Raw genomic sequence first — 17,914 nt, 5'->3', positions numbered from 1 at the left:
AGTCAGCTAACCACATTTTGAGTGCTCAACAGCTACAAGTGGCTAGTGGCTCCCACACTGAACAGCAAAGACAGAGACTATTCCAACACCACATGGGATACTGCTGCTTTAAGAGTTCTGGTCGGCACATTCAGAAATATTTACCTTCTTTGGCATGCTAGTTTTTTTCTCATCAAAATGTAGCATCACATACTAAAACATATAATGTGAGAAAACAAAATGCTTCAACCACAAATGCCATCTGAAATATATCCTAAAACAATAACTCAGAGAAGAGAGAGGAAAAAAAAAAAAAAAACATGAACTCAGAATAGAAGTCAGGTTAACTAAATTTCACGTCAAAATTATTCATAAGAGGAGTTCCCTTCATGGCTCAGTGGTTAGTGAACCCGACTAGGAACCATGAGGTTGCGGGTTCAATCCCTGGCCTCGCTCAGTGGGTTAAGGATCCAGCGCTGCCGTGAGCTGTGGTGTAGGTCGCAGACACAGCTTGAATCCTGTGTTGCTGTGATGCAGACTGGCAGCTGTAGCTCTGATTCGACCCCTAGCCTGGGAACTTCCATATGCTGTGGGTGTGGCCCTAAAAAGGAAAAAAACAAAAGAACTACTCCTAAGGAAAATTTGAAAACTCAAATGCTTTTCAATATGGCAATAACAAGACAGGGAACGCTAAATTACTCTTCAGTGGTGACCACGGCAACCATGGTAACGCATGTGAATGTTCAGATGAAAAGCTAAGAGAAGCAGAGTCAGACAGCTGCCTTTTCTGTGCTTGGTCAAAGTGTATTAATATCGATAACACATGCACCACAAGAGAATGTGAAACAGCTTAGACGAGTTTAAGCCTGAAGAGTTTCTTCTCTATTTCAGAAATATATTGTCGTAGCAGCTCTACCTTCTAGTCACAAACTTATAGTAAATCTTCGAAACACTGAAAAACTGTTACAAAATTCACTTACGTCCACCAGGCCACCACTTGATGGAAGTCACAGTAGGGCTATTGAGAATGAACTCCTGGGTTGCAGGGTCATAAGTGGCTGTGGTTTCCAAGCCTCGAAGATGAGTTCCTGAGGAAACGAATGACACCTGCTTTAGACAGAATATGGGAAAAATAGGTACGGGGTAAAAAAAATCCCCTGTCCAGGCCTTTAAAGTTCTAGTGTCTCCAGAGGAACAGAATCGAAGAACGAAATGTCGGTGGGTGAGCCACAAATGGTTGACAACCAAGAGCCCTTCTTCTGCTTCCATCGGACAGCAAGGCGAAGCCACCACTGCCAAGCAGGTTCCACTTCTGCTCCCGACTGAGCGCACCTCTGCGGCAGCGGATGCGTCACGTCTATTTAGAGCAACCAAAAGAAAACGCCAAGGCAGCTTATGATCAGTTTCAGAAGATGACAGGAGATGAATTTAACAGAGGTGCTCCCTGTCCTTTCAAAGGTGTCTTTAAGTTGTTAATGTGCCAACTTCAACTCATCTGTGCTGTGTCTACCATACCAATTCGAGGATGTGGAATTCTCCATTAGAACAAAGAATGAGGTGCACCTGACAGGAAGGCACGCCAGCTGAGGTTCTCCTAAGTTGAGAAGTTATTTCAGAATGAATGCCAGCAAGAGCTTAAAAAGTGACAACTGTTCCAGGGAAAAGGCCTGGAGCAGTGACTTTTTTTATTTCTGAAAGTCCGACAATGGGGCCTGAGTTTGGCCTGCGGCCTTCCCCCGCCAGGCCTTAATGTGTCCTGGATGGTTCCTGTTTTCATGTTTCCTGGAGATGGATTCCTGTTTTAAATCGTAATACAAATGTGCCAAAACTCTTTGAAAAGAGGTACAGAGAAACGTGCCAAAGGACACTCTCCCGAACAGTACTATCTTGAAACCAACGTCGAGAACCCTTTCTCAAGCGGCTTTGATAAAGCCAGATCTCACCGAACCTTTTCTCAAGCGGCTTTGACAATGCCAGATCTCACCGAACCTTTTCTCAAGCGGCTTTGACAATGCCAGATCTCACCGAACCCTTAAGGTTGACTCCCAGCCTTCCCCGGCAGAGGAGTCAAAGAATCAGACACCGAGACTCGTTTCTCCAAGAAAGAAACTTTTACAGAAATCAAGGTAGCATATATATATACATACATTTTTTTTTGGTCTTTTTGCTTTTTCTAGGGCCGCTCCCATGGCATGTGGAGGTTCCCAGGCTAGGGGTCTAATCGGAGCTGTTGCTGCCAGCCTACGCCAGAGCCACAGCAACACAGGATCTGAGCCGCGTCTGCGACCTACACCACAGCTCATGGAAACGCCAGATCCTTAACCCACTGAGCGAGGCCAGGGGTCGAACCTGAAACCTCATGGTTCCTAGTTGGATTTGTTAACCACTGAGCCACAACGGGAACTCCGGAAAACAAGGTAGTATATTAAACAGAATCAAATAGTGTTCCGCTCTAATTCTTTGGAAAATCCTGCAAAACAACATTCGGCACCAAAGCTGAAAGCCATATTGGTGATCAAGTTAAGATGAAAATGTATAGAAAGAATTAAGGATCAAGCGGCAAAGGTCCACCAGACCAGCTCTTCTGAAACCTCTGGGTAGGAAAGGAGAAGCCGGAAGTGAATGCCCGGCAAACACAGACACCAGCACAAAACAGCCACGACCTCCAGCGGCATCCAGTCCATGGGCGAAGGCGGGTGGGGGATGGAAAGCCCAAGGCGGCACACCCCGGGTGCGGCCACAACCGCCTGCAAGTAGAGCTCGTCCTGTGTCCTGTTTTTCCTCCACGCTGATCGAGCCACCTGCGGGACTGCACCCACCTGAGTGAATCAAGGCACAAATAACGTCGAGGGACAAAATGCCAGACTGTGGCTGCAGAAGCCACTCGTTTCCGCAAGTCAAAGGGCATGAACGCTACCGATTTGTGCTCGTTCCCTAGGCTGTCATGGCAAAGGTAATCAGACAGGAGTGGAGAGAGAGAGGTGGGTTCAAAGTCTATCTGCGCACCAATTCCATACAACGTCAGTGAGTTTGAAAAACCAGACTTGTAATTCCTGACCTGCTGAAGGGGAACCATGAACAAGTGAGCCGTGATAAAATCTTTAATTTCCACGGACCAGAGCCCTGTCTATGCCAAGACTTGCGTGTGCGAAAACCCTGGGCCCTGCAGCAAGATCCCATTTGGACAGATCTTACACAGCACGTGGAGAGGCCACTGCTGACACGCGGGGGACACGCCATGCACGCTAAGGTTGCAGAGCCCCCGCCCCGACCCAGAAGGTAGACTGAATGCATCGTACCATGACCCATCTCTGTCTGAGCATAAGTGCCAATGATCTTGAAGTTCCAGGCGGGCATGAAGAAGCGTTCCTGCTGTTCCTCAGTTGCCTGGTGAAGCAAGGTGGGCAGGAACATGCCCACGTGCAGATCCAGAGGCCCAGGATGTCCTCGCTGCACAAAGCTTCAAAGAAATACCAAGGACGGGCGTTTGAGAGAAGAGTCATCAGGTGTGAGAGAAACAGCAATGTGAACAAACAGAGCAAGGGGAGGAGGGAAAAAACACCTCCTGCGAGTGTGAATCAGTCGGGGGACTTTCATCCCAGACGGGAGCACTGCCCCTTTCTGTATTACTTCACGACTCTTGGCAATTTCCAGTTTTCTTACGTTGGTGAGAAGTATTGTCTAATACTGCTCATCTCTAAAATAATTAATTTTGGCAGAGACGGGCTTCCGACTCCAAAGCCTGTGTGGCACGAAGCCACACGGGTGAGGCAGAGGATTCCAGCCTTGCAATTAAAGCAAAGAAAATAAAAAATGTGTAGAGGCTGGATGGAATGAAGAATTCAAATGATTTACTCTTGGAGTTCCCGCTGTAGCGCAGCGCTAACAAATCTGACTAGCATCCATGAGGAAGCAGGTTCGATCCCTGGCCTCGCTCAGTGGGTTAAGGATCTGGTGTTGGCTGTGAGCTGTGGTGTAGGTTGCAGACGTGGCTTGGATCTGGCATTGCTGTGGCTGTGGTGGTGTAGGCTGGCACCTACAGCTCCGATTTGACCCCTAGCCTGGGAACTTCTACACAGGCGTGGGTGCGGCCCTAAAAAGACAAAAAGAAACAAAGAAATAAATGATTTACTCCAATGAAAAACGGAGACAGTAGTTCTCTCAGCAGGAACTTTTTCCAGGTTCTGATTTAAATAATGCTCCTGGGCTGGAAACTTTCCTGTTTGTCCTCAAAACATCCAGCGATAATCCACATTCCTCACATAACTGTGGTCATTTCATTCAGATCCCTCGCAAAGACCCAGCTACACCTACTGCTGAAACAATACAAAAACTGACAGTGCTCTTCATCCGAATAATTTCAGAAATCAAAAGATGTGACGTTTTAGTAAAGAACATAATATTTACAAACGACATATTCATGCGTAGCAAGCTCTCCATAACAATTACAGGGCAATTATCACTAATCAGGATGAACAGGAAAGTTGTCTATTTATTTATTTTGTCTTTTTGTTTTTCCTTGAGCCCCTCCCGCGGCATATGGAGGTTCCCAGGCTAGGGGTCGAATTAGAGCTGTAGCCGCCGGCCTACGCCAGAGCCGCAGCAACTCAGGATCTGAGCCGCGTCTGCAACCTACCCCACAGCTCACGGCAACACCGGATCCTTCACCCACTGGGCAAGGTCAGGGATCGAACCTGCAACCTCATGGTTCCTTGTCAGATTCATTAACCCCTGCGCCACGACAAGAACTTCTAGTTGTCACTTTAAATCCACTTTCTGAAGTTATTCTTTTCCACTTAAAATATGCGGGTGTAGAGTTCCCGACATGGCTCAGCGGAAACGAATCTGACTCCTATCCGTGAAGATGAGGGTTCAATCCCTGTTCTCTCTCAGTGGATTAAGGATCCGTCACTGCCGTGAACTGTGGTGTAGGTTGCAGACTTGGCTTGGATCCCTAGTTGCTGTGGCTGTGGTGTAGGCAGGAAGCTGTAGCTCAATTTTTTTGTGTGTGTGTGTCTTTTTGCTATTAATTGGGCCGCTCCCGCGGCATGTGGAGGTTCCCAGGCTAGGGGTTGAATTGGAGCTGTAGCCACCAGCCTACGCCAGAGCCACAGCAATGCGGGATCCGAGCCAAGTCTGCAACCTACACCACAGCTCACGGCAACGCCGGATCGTTAACCCACTGAGCAAGGCTAGGGATCAAACCCTCAACCTCATGGTTCCTAGTCGGATTCGTTAACCACTGCGCCACGATGGGAACTCCAGCTGTAGCTCAATTTGACCCCTAGGCTTGGAACCTCCATATGCTGTGTTTGTGACCCTAAAAAGACAAAAAAAAAAAAATTGCAGGGGCTTTAGGCTTTTTTTGGTGAATGTATTTATTTATTTATTTAGGCCTCAGCGTATAGTGGCTGGATGTGGGCTCTAGGGCCCTCCTAGAGCAGGGATCAAACCTGGGCTGTGGTGGTGAAAGTGCTGAGTCCTAACCACAATACCACCAGGGAACTCCCATGAACTGATTTCTAAATTTCTAAATATGGGAAGAGTTCCATATGCCTTTGTAATTTTGCATATTACTGGGATTTTATTTAACTCTCGGCTCTAAATTAATCCATTCCATACCGCTCTTAGTTGGCTCTTTAATTACCTTGGAAGTGAGGGCGGGGAAGGGCTGGGGGTGTGGGATGGAAACGCCACAGAATCGGGTTGTGATGATCACTGTACAACTACAAATTAATAAAATTCGTTAATTACAAAAAGAAGAAGCCTAAACACTTCAATTTCAAAAGCCCTCCGTCTGTTCCACTTACGAAGGAGAACAATCAGGGCAGAGAGCTCCGGGAGGGCTGATCTGTGACGTCTCCCCATGAGGGTGTCAGGGGAGGGGGCTGTGCCTTCAGCGAGCCAGTCACACACGCAAAAAAATCACAGAATGCATGAACAATGGCCTTGTTTTACAAAGAAACGAAAGCCGAGACGAGTTAAGGGTCTTCAGGGCAAAGAGATAACGGCAAAACGAGGACAAGGATCTCTGGCCAAATCCGTCTTCCAGCGCGACCTGGGCTGAGGACAGTGGTGAGGACATCAGGAAGGGTGCCAAGACCCTGAGCGAGACTTGGAAGCATCCAAGCAGAAATCCTGCAAGATGCCACCACGGCACAAACTAGGTGAAAGGTCCACCAGACATCTCCGTGCTCTAGGTGAGACTTCCTGTGAATCCGGAATCATTTTCAAAAAAAAAAAAAAAAAAGGTTAAGAAAATAGTCGACATTCCCGGAAAAACACATTCCTGGGATGAGACAATACCTTTCGCTCACACACAGGAATGTCGACTGTCCTGTTTTTAAAAGAATGGTGCAGAGGGAGAAAAATAAACGTGCGCCCAGGACTCAACCACTTTCAGCGCTGAGACGCCACCTGCCACTACTAGAAAACCAAGCAATTCCTGGTGAAGGAGAAGCGGCTTGGAAGCTCCCTCCAGACTCGAGGGCAGGTGGCATGGCGTGCTGCATCAGGAATAAGGGTGGACGCCAAGGGTCGCCCCCGAGCCTCTCAGCAGGGCAGGGGGAAAACGACTATAATCAGACACTGTTCTGAAACTGAAACGTGTTCGGGAGAAAAAAAACGTCTCCTTTGACTCGGATAAGGATTATTCAGAAGTGGATGAAATGCAGGAGTTCCCGTCGTGGCTCAGTGGTTAACGAATCCGACTAGGAACCATGAGGTTGCAGGTTCGTTCCCTGGCCTTGCTCAGTGGGTTAAGGATCCGGCATTGCTGTGAGCTGTGGGGTAGGTCGCAGACGCGGCTCAGATCCTGTGTTGCTGCGGCCCTGGTGTAGGCCGGCGGCTATAGCTTCGATTGGACCCCTAGCCTGGGAACCTCCATATGGCACAGGAGCAGCCCAAGAAATGGCAAAGAGACAAAAAAAAAAAAAAGAAGTGGATGAAATGCAGAAATATTACAAGGAGAAAGTGACCTGGATAGTTTGACTCATATCAAGTATGTGTTGTCATCTTTATCATGACAAAGATATTATTTTACAATAATTTTAAAATTGCAAGGCACCAACATTTTATTTTTTACTTTTATTTATTTTTTTTTGTCTTTTTGCTATTTCTTTGGGCCGCTCCCGCGGCATATGGAGGTTCCCAGGCTAGGGGTCGAATCGGAGCCGTAGCCACCGGCCTACGCCAGAGCCACAGCAACTCGGGATCCAAGCCGCGTCTGCGACCTACACCACAGCTCACGGCAACGCCGGATCGTTAACCCACTGAGCAAGGGCAGGGACCGAACCCGCAACCTCATGGTTCCTAGTTGGATTCGTTAACCACTGCGCCACGACGGGAACGCCACCAACATTTTACTTCGTAAAGAGTTAGAGTCAATTCTTTAAAAACTGTTAACACCAAAAGGCCCTCCCAGTCTCTCCTACAGGATTCGGGGCTGGGATGGCTGGCAGTCAAATCTGAGGACAAAATAGTTAGGTTAATAACATACAGGGGGAGTTCCTGTGGTGGCACAGTGGAAACGTATACGACTAGGAACCATGAGGCTGTGGGTTCAATCCCTGGCCTCTCTCAGTGGGTTACAAATCTGGTATTGCTGAGAGCTATGGTGTAAGTTGCAGATGCCGCTTGGATCCTATGTTGCTGTGGCTGCGGCATAGGCCGGCGGCTCCAGCTCTGATTTGACCCCTAGCTTGGGAACCTCCATATGCTGCCGGTGCAGCCCTAAAAAGAAAAAAAAAAAAAAGTAATATATGGGAAAGGAAGAATTCAAAAATAGTATCTCCATGGACAGTATGATTATAATCCTAGGAAATCAATAACAAAAGAAAGCATTAGTGATAAATGAATTGAGAAAAGCTGTAGGCTATAAGGAAAAAAAAATCACTTCATTCTAATTCATTAGAATCATTCAGAGAAAAACCCCAGTAAAGAAAAAGGTGATTTATAATAGCAACAAAATATTTAAAAAATTTAAGTAATTTAGTTCAGGATATTAAAGATTGAATTAGAAAAAATATATTTAATAGGATGAATAAAAGATATGAATAACAGGAAAGAGTGCTAATCCTTGGCTGAGAGGACTAAGTAAAATTAATCCTTCCTAAGAAAATACAGGGAGTTAATGTAACACAGGTTTTAAATTCCTATAGAATACGTTTTAGAACTTGGCAAACTGAGATCAGAACTTATCTGGAAGAATAACATGCAAGAACACTGAATACCTATATCTTGAAATACAACATAGTAGGCTTATCCTATCAGATTTTAAAATCTTTTTTTTTATCTTAAGAAGCAATACTGAGCCAAAGTTTATGACGCTAGGAGAAAAGCAAATCAACATAATATATTTCAAGTTCCAGAAATTAATTGAAACTATTATAAAACCCTAAGATGAACCAGAAAGAACTAAACAAGGGGAAAGACCTACTGGTTGATAAACATAAAAACAGGATGGGATTCACTCGTTATACCCAAGTCAAAGCATTAAACACAAATCAAACAAAAACAAAAAAAAGGAATAAAACAGAAGATAATTATCCCAGATATGGGAAGAAGGAAATTTATGTCCACCCAGAGAAAGATGCAAACTTTTTTTTTTTTTTTTTAAGCACCTGCAGCATATGGAGGTTCCCAGGCTAGGGGTCGAACTGGAACTGTAGTCACTGGCCTACACCACAGCCACAGCCACGTGGGATCCGAGCCCCGTCTGCGACCTACACCACAGCTCAGGACAATGCCGGATCCTTAACCCAGAGTGAGGCCAGGGATCAAACCTGAGTCCTCACAGATTCTAGTTGGGTTTCACTACCGCTGAGCCACAAGCGAAACTCCAAGGATGCAGAGGCAACAGGAAAAACATGGGAAGGATGTAATACAACCTCATGAGATCAATATGCAGATTCCATGTATTCAATACTCAAAGGAGAAAAACCTCGATTATCCACGGGATGTGCAAGCAGTAAACCAAGACCTGGAACACCCAGGCTCACTAGCAAGGGAAAATTAAAACTTTAACTCTTAGGGAAACCAATCCGACTAGCATTCATGAGGATGAGGGTTCGACCCCTGGCCTTGCTCAGGGGGTCGGGGACCCAGTGTTGCTGTGCACTGTGCTGTAAGTCGCAGATGTGGCTCGGATCCCGCGTGGCTGTGGCTGTGGCCAGCAGCTGTAGCTCCAATTCCACCCCTAGCCTGGGAACTTCCACATGCCACGAGTGCGGCCTGAAAGAGCAAAAACCAAACCCAACCCAACCAAAAAAACTCCATAAACTTTTTAACTCTTAGATATATATTAAAATGGCAAAAAACTAGTAATTGTGTTGATGGGGCTGTGGAGACACAAGTATATTAATAAATTGCTTAAATACGCCCCAACTTGCTCTATGTCTTCCACGGCGCAACACAAAGCGGTCAGGTGCTCAATCCCTTCAAGCGCATGCATTTCTGAGAAAGAGCGTCCAAAGGCACGGCCCGGAAACAGAGTTTTTGTAAAGAAGTCTGGACTGTCATTACCAACAGCGGGGAAACTGGAACACCCAGGGAGCAAGTCCGTCTCACGGGAAGGTCAAGAGGGAAGCGAATCGCTCTGGGATCAAGGGGCTGGGAGTCTGCTGGAGGGACACGGCAGTGACACACCGGGAGAGGAGGGTGAGTGACTCTGGGCATTAAGCTCACCACTTGGTTTTCAAGGTTCCAAGGAAGGAAGATGCACTCTTTCCTGTGTCGATGTTACGTGATGGGAATTTGCAAAGGGACTAAGCCACCTTCAAGGATGATAAGCAGGTAGCAACTAAGCTCTATTCTCCTTCATGATTGTAATAAGAATGGTAACAATAAAAGAAAAGGCAAGAAGAATCCCTATTCAGCAGCCAGGGCTCAAAACCATCGGATCCTTGGGAAGACCAAGCGTACCACCCGCTTTGTGACCTGGAGAAGTATGGTCAGGATGGGCAATGCCGCACCGCGTTCCAGACTGTCCCCGGAGCACCGGAACCCCAGGGAGAAGGCGCCCTCCTGGGCCCAGGCCTCCGCCTCTGAGGCGCACAGACCCACAGACCAGAAGTGTGTTGGGACTTAGAGACAAGTGTGTACTTAGAGGAGAGACCACATATTCCAGAGGGAAGAGCGGAAACTGGTGACCTAGACTTTCTGCAGGTGGTTGAATGTTAAGATTCCGGAGGATCCTGGAATAAAGCTGAGCAAAGCGGCCACCAAGTTCCATCCAAGTCTGTGAGAACATTTTAGAGAATTATTGTTGACCCATTAAGGTTTCAAAGTCTCAGCACTTAAAATAGTCAAATCTTCCTCCTGGACCAGCTGCCTTTGACCTTGAACTACTTTTTATATATTCTATGTAACATGATACCAGCAAAGGATGCAAATTAACAAACCCACTGACTGGCTTCCCCGGAAAAGAGCAGCAGTCAGTGAGGCACCGCCAGTACAAACTGACAAAGTTCTGGCAAGAAACGAGCCCGCATTTTAAAACTTCCTCCCCTAAGTAAACCACAGAGATTAAGACAAAGCTGGTTCCAACACAACCTTGTCTCAATCTCTGTGACTGACTTAGTTTGAAAACTAGAAAAATGAAGGGAAGGAAAACTAACAAACACAAACTCGCCCCGAGCCAAGACCGCCGTCCAATATCCTGGGCTCCTCAAACCCGCCAGGTTCGAGCCTTCCTTTCCTCCTCTCTTCCCTCAGGCACAGATTCGGAACGTACTTTATCAACAGGGACAGAAAGATCAGACCCACAAAAGGTACACCCCTTAGGCTCATTTAGTCTCAGCAGTGTTTACACATCTTACGCCTCCTGCAAACAGCATGATTGTGAAAAGTCAAATCGATGCAAGGCCAACACTAATTCTGTGCCACGAAGCGAATTCAAGGTTACAAAACACCCACACTCTCTCCAAGAGAGGGAGATTTTACGACCCCTCAGGCCTGTCGTGTCCTTACGGGTCAGCCTGAAGCGGTCCCGGCTGTTTGGCAGGGTGTCCTACAAGCACACCAGTGACCAGAATCTGCTGTGCCCACGGGCATCATGATAAAGCACAGCCGTAAACCGATTCACAAGTCAGGAGGCACCGCATCCAACACACAAAAGCAGCTTTCCTGCCGTCTGCATCCTTCTCTCACCCCTGTCTTTACATTCCTCGGTTTCCATAACACAAGCATCGTGGTAATTTGGAACGAGACCGCGCAGCTCAGATTCAAGACCCTCCAATCTGTCCAGGGCCTCGTCTGTGCAAACAAACCCAAACCCAAAACTTTCTGAAAAGAGCCAGGTTTTGGGGACCCACATAACCAAGAATTACGGGTAACACAAAGCCCATGGCCATGTATAGAAAAATGTCTAAAAAAAAATGAAGAGAATCGGGGACTTTTTCCCCAAATCACCTCACCACCTTGCTAGTGGGAATAAGACACGTCACTGCTCTAACCCTCTGCCCAGTAAACTCCACATCTTCGACTTCATGAAAGCCAAGAGGCAGCGCCTGGATGTTGCTGGGTCATGAACCTGCTTAAGAACTTCCAACCGAGTCTTTCATCAATCAGACACCAACACAACTGGGAGCTCTGTGCCATCTCCAACCCCATCTTTCCAAAATGCTCGACGCCCATTTCAGCGGGTGTATCCAACAATGGGAAGAGGCTTCAAAAAAATAACAAGGGCAGACGTTTCAGGCCAGAGTCTTGAACCAGTGTCTGAGCAGATGAGCTATGAGAAAACGAGAGGCTGGATTTTATTTAAGATTTAACAGTTTGAAAACAAAATCCCAAACGGAAAAAAAAAAAAAAAAAAAATCGAAACGCCAGGAGTCATTTGTTAACTGAGGTCCTGAGGTGGGTAACCCACTGACCCTCCAACGCGGACTAACCGTGGCCCAGTTCCGTCTGGGCGTAGGTGCCAATGATCTCCAGTCGTTTGGACGGAGGCAGCCATTTCTCGTTCTGAGCAGTGGTGCCCTGGCTCAGCAAGGTAGGAATAAACATGGAGTAATTGAGGCCCACAGGTTCCACAAAATTGACCAAATGCAGTCTACAGGAGAGAAAAAAAAAGGATCTCAGCCTTACTCTAGAAACTGCATTCTACCACCATTCTTGGCAGACGGCCGTGGCCCTCAGGGGAAAGGTCAGGAAAACTTAACCCCCTTCTTCGGAAATTCAGAGCAATAGTCACCATTTTTACTATTGCACAAGCCAACAGCAGAATCTAGTGGTATCTCCTCTCCTCGTAGTCATTTCGGGACCAGAATTCTGAATTTTACACTTAGTCCAGGAAGCAAATCTACTCATGCTGTAGCCTCAAAAGGCCTTGTTTATGGATTTGTGGGTATTATCTGTTGGTTCGATTTTGGGGAGTGTGCGCTTGTTTTTGCTTTATTTTCAGGGTTTACTTATTTTGGAAATCAAAGGGGACTCCATGGAACACTTACGTGTTGAGCTGTTAACGAAACGTCCCCCAGAAGAAAAACTTACACTATCTCCCCCGAGTAAGGGGACCCGATGTCCAGGACGGTAGAGACACACCCTCCAGCACCAAGGCACCAAGGCCTCAAGGTCGCCAAAGCCTACAGCTGAGTGGGCAGGCAATGGGGGCACATGAAAAACCTATCACAGTCCTTGAAAATCCTTCCAGGTTACGAGAACTCTAATCATGATGAAGTCGGTTCTCAACGATTTTCTTCTAAAACAGAACATGTGAAGTGGTCAGCAGAGGTGACACGTGCACTGTTCGGTCTTGGCAATGCCGTGTCACAGATTTTACAGGGCTCTGCCCTGGTGCATCTAGCTATGTAAAGAGCTTGAGGACAAAATAACTACCTTCCAACTGACCCTCGCAACTTTTCAAGGGCTGGCGGAGCAGTGTCGCCACCGGCCTATCCTGGGCTGCACAACGAGCAGAGCATGAACGGAGGGAAAGGGGGACAGGCGGACGGGCTGCCCACTCCCTCTGGGGGAGGCTCTGAAGCCATTCCACCACCTTTCAAGGTTGCTGGGGACAGACTCAAACATCCAAGGAACACCTGGACTAGCCGACATCAAAAATGCTTTTTAGGACCTCCCACTGTGACACAATGGGCTCGGCGAGGGTGTCTGGGGAGCCACTGGGATGCGGGGTTTGATCCCCGACCAGGCACAATGGGCTGGGGATCCGGTGTTGCCGCAGCTCAGGTCGCAAATGTGGCTCCGATCTGATCCCTGGCCCCTGGCAACTCCATGTGCCTCAAGGCGGCCAAAAAAACGACACCCCCCCCCCACCCCCAAAAAAGCTTTTAAACCCTGAGGCTCTGTAATTGTTACATAAATATCAAATGTTAATTTACACTAAAAGGAGAGAATGAGGGGAAAGGTGGTGGAGGAACGAAGAGATGAGTCAGTTTCCAAGTAATTCTGATCAGCAGCAACTTCCTGCTGTGCTACAGACACACAACCACACTTCTGCAAAACACACCCTTCTCACTGAAATGGGATAAAGAGGGAACAAATGCAGAAACCAGTCCCTCAAAGGCAAGAGCACCACAGCCCTCCCTAAAAGGCATGTTTTACTAACAGAGGAAAGAACTTGCAAGAACTTCTGAGAAACAGAAGCAGTAATTTAGGTGCTAAAAACAGGGGCAATATAAGACACTCTTATTCCCTCAAGGCAACTGAGGAGGCTCTGCAGTGATAAAAATGATGTTGACACAAAATTTCTCTAGGAAACTGAGAGCCAAAACTATGTGACACAAAAACCATCAAATACTTCCGAGATTTTTTTTTTTTTTTTTTGAGGCTACTTGAAAGTCAATTCAAGAATAGAATCTGAGGTCTTTGTTTTTTTTTTTTCTTTCGTTTGTCTTTTTAGGGCCACACCCATGGCATATGGAGGTTCCCAGGCTAGGAGCCAAATCGGAGCTGTGGCTGCCAGCCTACGCCACAGCCACAGCAATGCCAGATCGAGGCCACACCTGCAACCTACATCACAGCTCACGGCAACGCCTGCTCCTCAACCCACTGAGTGAGGCCAGGGATCCAACCTGCGTCTTCAGGATGCTAGTTGATTTGTTTCTGCTGAGCCAGGATGGGAACTCCTGAGCTCTCGTTTTTAAATTATGTCTAATCTCTCTTCAAGATACTTTTCAAGTAACGGGCTTTAAAAACCTAAGAAGGACTTGGCTGTACAGCAGGAATGATCACAGCCTTGTAAATTAACTATACTTCAATAGAACTTTAAACAAAAAGCAAGGAGTTCCCGTCGTGGCGCAGTGGTTCACAAATCCGACTAGGAACCATGAGGTTGAGGGTTCGATCCCCGGCCTTGCTCAGTGGGTTAAGGATCCAGTACTGCTGTGAGCTGTGGTGTGGGTCGCAGACGCGGCTTGGATCCTGCGTTGCTGGAGCTGTGGTGTAGGCCGGTGGCTACAGCTCCTATTAGACCCCTAGCCTGGGAACCTCCATATGCCACGGGAGCAGCTCTGGAAAAAAGCAAAAAGACAAAGTAAATAAATAAATAAAATTTTAAGTTACTTTTAAGGCTATTTCACTTTTTTTCATAGCAGGCAGGATAGTTAAAAGACAAAATTACAGACGAGGAGACTAGGAAACGTTTACATTCTGCAAAGAGCAATCTTATTTTCCCGAGGGATGGAGAGGAGGGTTCTTTCACGGCTTGAGTTGAGAAATTTCAAAGTACTTTACAAATATGTTAGCCTATTTCAAAATTTGCTCATGAGGGGAGTTCCCGTCGTGGCTCAGTGGAAACGAATCCGACTAGTATCCACGAGGACACAGGTTCGATCCTTGGTCTCACTCAGTGGGTTGGAGATCAGGCGCTGCCGTGAGCTGTGGTGTAGGTTGAAGTTGAGGCCTGGATCCTGCATTGCTATGGCGGTGGTGTAGGCCGGCACCTACAGCTCCGATTGGACCCCATCCTGGAACCTCCATGTGCCACAGGTACAGCCCTAAAAAGACAAAAAAAAAAAAAACAACAAAAAAGAAAAGAAAAAGAAAGAAAGAAACCTGGTGCCTATCTCACTATCAATGGTCTATCACAGTTAACTCTGTTAGTGACCCATGAAACCCGGGCACGAGGGACAATTGATAGTGTTGGGGAATTGCAAAGACTAATTTGCAATCCCTTTCTCTAATCAAGTGACCTCCCTGTCCTATCTCAGAACTACTGGAGAGATGTCAAAGGGTATGCCAAAGTTACTCCCCAAGCAGAAAGGGCTGTGTCATAAAAAACGATAAAGAAAACAACTGGCTGGTGTCCAGTGATCTTTAACTCACATAAAGGACCTTGTTCTGTTGGGACTTCGCTGGAGTCTGGTTACACATCAGGAACCACCGAGGTTATAAAATCTTCTAACCACCCTCTGAAACACACTGCGTTCACCATACTAAAGTCAAACCAACCCAACCACCTCTTCCGTGCTGTTTTAAGGGAAGAATTAAATCGTACTAACGAGGTGACAAACCCAACTCGGGTAAATCAGAAACAGAAGCTAGGAGTTATTCCACCTCGATAGCCTCACAGCCAGGGGTTACAAACTTGAAAATTAAAAAAAAAAAAAAAAAAAAGAGCATTTGGAAGTTGCTAAGTACTCTGATTTAGGCTATCGAAAATAAATTAACCGTGTTTTTATAACTAAAATGGAAAGGAGTTCTGAGTGTGATCCTAGGGGTCAAAGTAAATCATTTCCTCTTGAAAATAATAACCCGATGGAGTTAAAAATAATTAGATACCAAATGTATTAAAGGCAGCAGTAAAAAGAAGTAATGACTATTGCTACAAAAAGGCAGAACCTGTACCATGTTCCATTTTTCTTGGCTCTTAAATATGTACCATTCATATTATTTACTCTTCTTTTGTCTTTTTTTCAGGGCCACACCCGAGGCATATGGAGGCTCCCAGGCTAGGGGTCAAGCTGTAGCTGCTGGTCTACACCACAGCCACAGCAACACCAGATCGGAGCCTTGTCCGTGACCCACACCACAGCTCATGGCAATGCTGGATCATTAACCCACTGATCAAGGCCAGGGATCAAACCCATGTCCTCACAGATCCTAGTCAGGTTCATTACCGCTGGGCCACAACAGGAACTCCTCATTTACTCTTTATTGATGAAAATAGTGGAGTTCTAAAGTGTAGAAACCTAAAACCTAATACGTAGGAACCTAAAACAGGAATAAACAAAAAATGTTAAGAGATGTTATAGGCCAAAGGAATCTTGTACTAGGTTCCTATAATTATACTGTTTAAAGACAAACAAAAAAAAGTCTGTGTTTTCTTTCTAATGAAAAAACACAACCAAAAGCAGATGGTCTGAAAAAAGGACAGTTTTCAAGAGTAGGACCAAGGCATGTTTTATGAGGTGTCTATTCACTCACGTAAGAGCCATTTAAACAGCGTTACCAGATTAAAAAATGCTGAATCCTTATATCCATTCTGAGGTTTGACTCAAGTTCTTTTTCATCCATCCCTATTTTCCATTATTTTAAACTCAAGAGCTACACTATCATGTGAAAATACAATCTGTTATTGCTCTAAAATACTTAAATGTTTGGTCTTTGCAACTGAGAAAAAAAAATTCCTTCCCAATTTAGCTTCTAGATTCAGCAGGCCTCCTTCTTACAAACAGCAAAGTCATTCTGCATTTAAATCACTCAAAATTGACACACGTGGACAGAATTTGTAGGATTCTTGAAATCCTATTACAGCATCTCCATTATAAGCTTTGTACAAATGTCATCCACTGAAAAGGCTTAAATGTAAGCGGAAACCTTATTTCTCATACTTATAACTTTAAAGTGGTGTGAAAATATGCCAATTTGAGTCTTCAAACGCCAAACAAGAGAAAAAGGACACTACAGATTGTGGCTTTAGTTTGGGCTTGGGCGCTTGATGTAAACTAAGACACACGTACCTTTTTTGGGGGGGGGGGTCTTTTTTGTCTTTTTAGCGCCACACCAGCTGCATATGGAAGTTCCCGGGCTAGAGGTCAAATTCGAGCAGCAGCTGCAGACCTGCAACAGCTCACTGCAACTCCTGATCCTTAACCCACTCAGGGAGGCCAGGGCTCCACCCTGCATCCTCATGGATACTAGTCGGGTTAATTACCTCGGATCCTCCACGGGAAAGCTCCGCATACCTACTTTTTAAACCACAGGATTTCATCCGGGTCTGCGAGGCCAAACTCCCTTATCTTCTTCACCGTGGTGGCGCTCTTCTTAACAGCCACCTCGTAACGCTGGCTTCGACTGAGGAAGTTCAGGTCCTCATGCTGCAGGTCTGGGTCACTCAGAATCATGTTTTCTGGAAAAGAATGATAGGGTATCAAGAGAAAGACAGATTCAAGGCTCTGTTACAGCTCCCCGGATCACAGCAGGTTTCGGACTTATGGGTACAGGTCCCCTCTCAGGATGGGCGATTCCCCCGCCACAAGCATCCCTAAAAAGTGTGGGGAGGGGGTTTCCCGGTTCCCCTAAAGCTGAGCCGGAGGTTGCGGCCTACGCCTCACAGCCGCTCTGACTCCTCCCGGTGGGAGTCTCAAGCTTTGCTCCGGGAAGGGCGGGGAGGGAGGCCTGGCCCGCCGTCCTCACCGATCTCTCGGCGGCGCCGGGTATTCTCTGGACTGCCGTCCAGGATGTGGGTGAGCAGCTCCGGGTTGAAGCTGGCGGCGGCCCGCTCCTTCTGTAGGTCCTGGTTCATGGTGACAGCCAGCAGAGGCAGCGGAGGTCGGGGAGGCGGCGGAGACAGCAGCAGCGAGGGCAGCACCAGCGGGTTATCTGCACCTCCAGCGCGGGGCCAGCCCTAAGGGCCGCCCCAGGACGGCGCGAGGCCCCGCCCCCGCTCGCCTCCGCCCGCCCGGGCCCGCCCTTTCTCCCGCGCCGCAGCCCCGCGCCGCGTGACTGCCGCGGCCGAGGCGGAGGAGGCGCC

General features: G+C 47.0%; 1 protein-coding gene across 3 annotated transcripts in view; it reads right to left on the bottom strand.

Annotated features, from left to right (window-relative positions):
• Nucleotides 1-17,879, bottom strand: part of ACOX1 (acyl-CoA oxidase 1) — a 29,216-nt gene extending 11,337 nt beyond the window's left edge. The window contains exons 1-4 of one of the 3 annotated variants that reach the window (XM_047758888.1): nt 17,578-17,879; nt 17,131-17,290; nt 11,871-12,031; nt 960-1,067 (exon numbers count right to left, since the gene is read on the bottom strand). In XM_047758888.1, the coding sequence (XP_047614844.1) occupies nt 960-1,067; nt 11,871-12,031; nt 17,131-17,290; nt 17,578-17,686 (538 nt within the window). In that variant the 5' untranslated portion in view covers nt 17,687-17,879. Of the gene's footprint in view, nt 1-959; nt 1,068-3,278; nt 3,440-11,870; nt 12,032-17,130; nt 17,291-17,577 lie in introns of those variants that run through there. The other 2 variants (XM_047758887.1, XM_047758889.1) reach the window with 2 other exon arrangements.
• Between the last annotated feature and the right edge of the window lie 35 nt (nt 17,880-17,914).

The sequence above is a fragment of the Phacochoerus africanus genome, chromosome 14 (assembly GCF_016906955.1).
Source record: "Phacochoerus africanus isolate WHEZ1 chromosome 14, ROS_Pafr_v1, whole genome shotgun sequence".
Lineage (NCBI taxonomy): Eukaryota > Metazoa > Chordata > Mammalia > Artiodactyla > Suidae > Phacochoerus > Phacochoerus africanus.
This window is presented reverse-complemented; position numbering and strand designations above follow the sequence as displayed.